The sequence below is a fragment of the Arachis duranensis genome, chromosome 4 (assembly GCF_000817695.3).
Source record: "Arachis duranensis cultivar V14167 chromosome 4, aradu.V14167.gnm2.J7QH, whole genome shotgun sequence".
Taxonomy (NCBI): domain Eukaryota; kingdom Viridiplantae; phylum Streptophyta; class Magnoliopsida; order Fabales; family Fabaceae; genus Arachis; species Arachis duranensis.
The window spans coordinates 35,486,465-35,488,964 of NC_029775.3; the positions used below are offsets into that span (position 1 = coordinate 35,486,465).

The 2,500-nt window shown below is 41.3% G+C and overlaps 1 protein-coding gene and 1 non-coding gene across 2 annotated transcripts; one reads left to right on the forward strand and one right to left on the reverse strand.

The window, feature by feature from the left end:
* Positions 1-1,587: 1,587 nt before the first annotated feature.
* On the reverse strand, positions 1,588-1,929 carry LOC127746629 (ribulose bisphosphate carboxylase large chain-like). Its single transcript, XM_052260513.1, has one exon. The coding sequence runs from the start codon at positions 1,927-1,929 to the stop codon at positions 1,588-1,590; it is 342 nt and encodes a 113-aa protein (XP_052116473.1).
* A 254-nt stretch (positions 1,930-2,183) lies between these two features.
* Positions 2,184-2,257, forward strand: TRNAR-ACG (transfer RNA arginine (anticodon ACG)). Its single transcript has one exon. It is a non-coding gene; the product is annotated as a tRNA-Arg (tRNA).
* Positions 2,258-2,500: the final 243 nt, after the last annotated feature.

Consider the following 2,500-nt stretch of genomic DNA (forward strand, 5'->3'; position numbering starts at 1 on the left):
CTTAGAGAGAGTTGTCTCGCTCCCCTATTTACCGAGAAGGTCTACGGTTCGAGTCCGTATAGCCCTACCCTAAGATAATAATATATATATTTCTATTTCTTGTTAAATATACTCACAAATTGAGTATCTAATATATCGCATTTATTAGTATTCTAGATTTAGAATACTATATATGATAATATTATACCTTGGATTTTGAAACAACTAACTTTGGTTGGTTAATCCGATCTGTTCATCGATGGTCGGCAAGTATGATGGTTTTAATGATGATCCTGCACGTATTTCGTGTGTATCTTACCGGCGGTTTTAAAAAACCTCGTGAATTGACGTGGGTTACGGGCATTGTTTTGGCTGTATTGACCGCATCTTTTGGTGTAACTGGTTATTCCTTACCTTGGGACCAAATTGGTTATTGGGCAGTCAAAACTGTAACAGGAGTACCCAAAGCTATTCCCGGAATAGGATCGTCTGTCGTGAAATTATTAAGGGGAAGTGATATGCTTCAACAGGAATCACACAGGGGTAGATTGATACAATAGAAACCTCTGGTAAAATGCCCACCCGTAACCCGATAAAGTACATTACATAGTCCGTTTTAGGGATTGGCGACTTACCCATTTAATTACTTTTGCACCGGACGTTCCCCAAATGGGTACTCTCGGGTCGGGTGAATTCCATAATAGACGCCTGTTGGCATTCCAACCTTCCTTCTCCTTTCAGGGCTATCCGAAAAGAAAGAGAATTCAGTACTTCTTGGTCGTGAATATCTGAATAGGACAAACCGCCCCGTGGATATCTTTGCTTCGGAACAAAACAATTAGAATTAGGCTCGGTCAACTGGAATGTGTATTATCAATATAGGGTATATTTCAATTGAGAAGAGCTGTTTAGCACACTCTTTGTTGTTACTATGGGGTCCTGAAGCACAAGGAGATTTTACCCATTGGTGTCAATTAGGTGGTCTGTGGACTTTTGTTGCTCTCCACGGCACTTTCGCATTAATAGGTTTCATGTTACGTCAATTTGAACTTGCTCGATCTGTTCAATTGCGCCCTTATAATGCAATCGCATTCTTTGGTCCAATTGCTGTTTTTGTTTCCGTATTCCTGATTTATCCACTGGGTCAGTCTGGTTGGTTCTTGCACCCAGTTTTGGTGTAGCAGCTATATTTCGATTCATCCTATTTTTCCAAGGGTTTCATAATTGGACATTAAACCCATTTCATATGATGGGAGTTGCTGGTGTATTGGGCGCTGCACTACTATGCGCTATTCATGGTGCTACCGTGGAAAATACTTTATTTGAAGATGGTGATGGCGCAATCCCTATGGTACCCTCCTCAAATTCCACTAACTCCCCCGCCATTACTTCATCAAGACCATAAATACGAGCAATACCGTCACCTACTTGAAGTACAGTACCAGTATTTACAATCTTTACCTCGGTATTATATTGTTCAATACGTTCGCGGATAATTTTACTAATTTCATCTGCACGAATGGTTACCATGAGTATTTCTTAATTTAATTCTAGAAGAGAAAAATGATGCCTGTACTCTAAATTTACTAAAGAAGAAGGACTAATGCGTTATTTTATATCTTTCATTTCCCCAAACATGCCAATATTAGCACCTAAGGTTCCACCACCGAATTGGAGTACGGAATCATCTCCAAAGATCTTGGTCAGAGCAGGCATATGCCAAACGTGAATACCCCCTGAAGCAACGGGAAGAACACCTGGTAGAGAAACCCAATCCTGAGTGAAATAAATCCCACGGCTTCGATCTTTTTCAATAAAATCATCACGTAATAAATCAACAAAACCTAAAGTAATATCTCTTTCCCCTTCAAGTTTACCTACTACGGTACCGGCGTGAATATGATCTCCACCAGACAAACGTAACGCTTTAGCTAGTACGCGAAAGTGCATACCATGATTCTTCTGTCTATCGATATTGAAAAAGTAATAAGAATTCAAAATGAAAAAGGTCGTCTTATTCAAAACCCCAATTATGAAATCCCTTCTCGCCCACTTCACACCTCGGAATGCACCGTTCTTATAGAGAGAGAGAGAGAGGCGCTTTCACATCTTCTTAAGCCGAAATGAAATGGCTGGGGAGAGGGAAGGTTCCCTTTTTTTAGTTTTAGGGTACTCCGGGAAACAGATCCAGTGGAGACGGGATGGGGCCTGTAGCTCAGAGGATTAGAGCACGTGGCTACGAACCACGGTGTCGGGGGTTCGAATCCCTCCTCGCCCACAACCGGCCAAAAAGGTAAGGACCCTTACCTCTGGGGGTAAGAAAATCATGATCGTGATGATGAACTCCCCAAATATATGGTATGGAGTTTTGAAAAAAAGGGGGGGAGATCCTTCTGAGCGAATCATATCATTCCAATCTATTGACAATTAAAAAAAAAACTGTTTATACTAAGAACATAGCATAACGGCGGTCGGGAAAGTGGGCCCCCATCGTCTAGTGGTCCAGGACATCTCTCTTTCA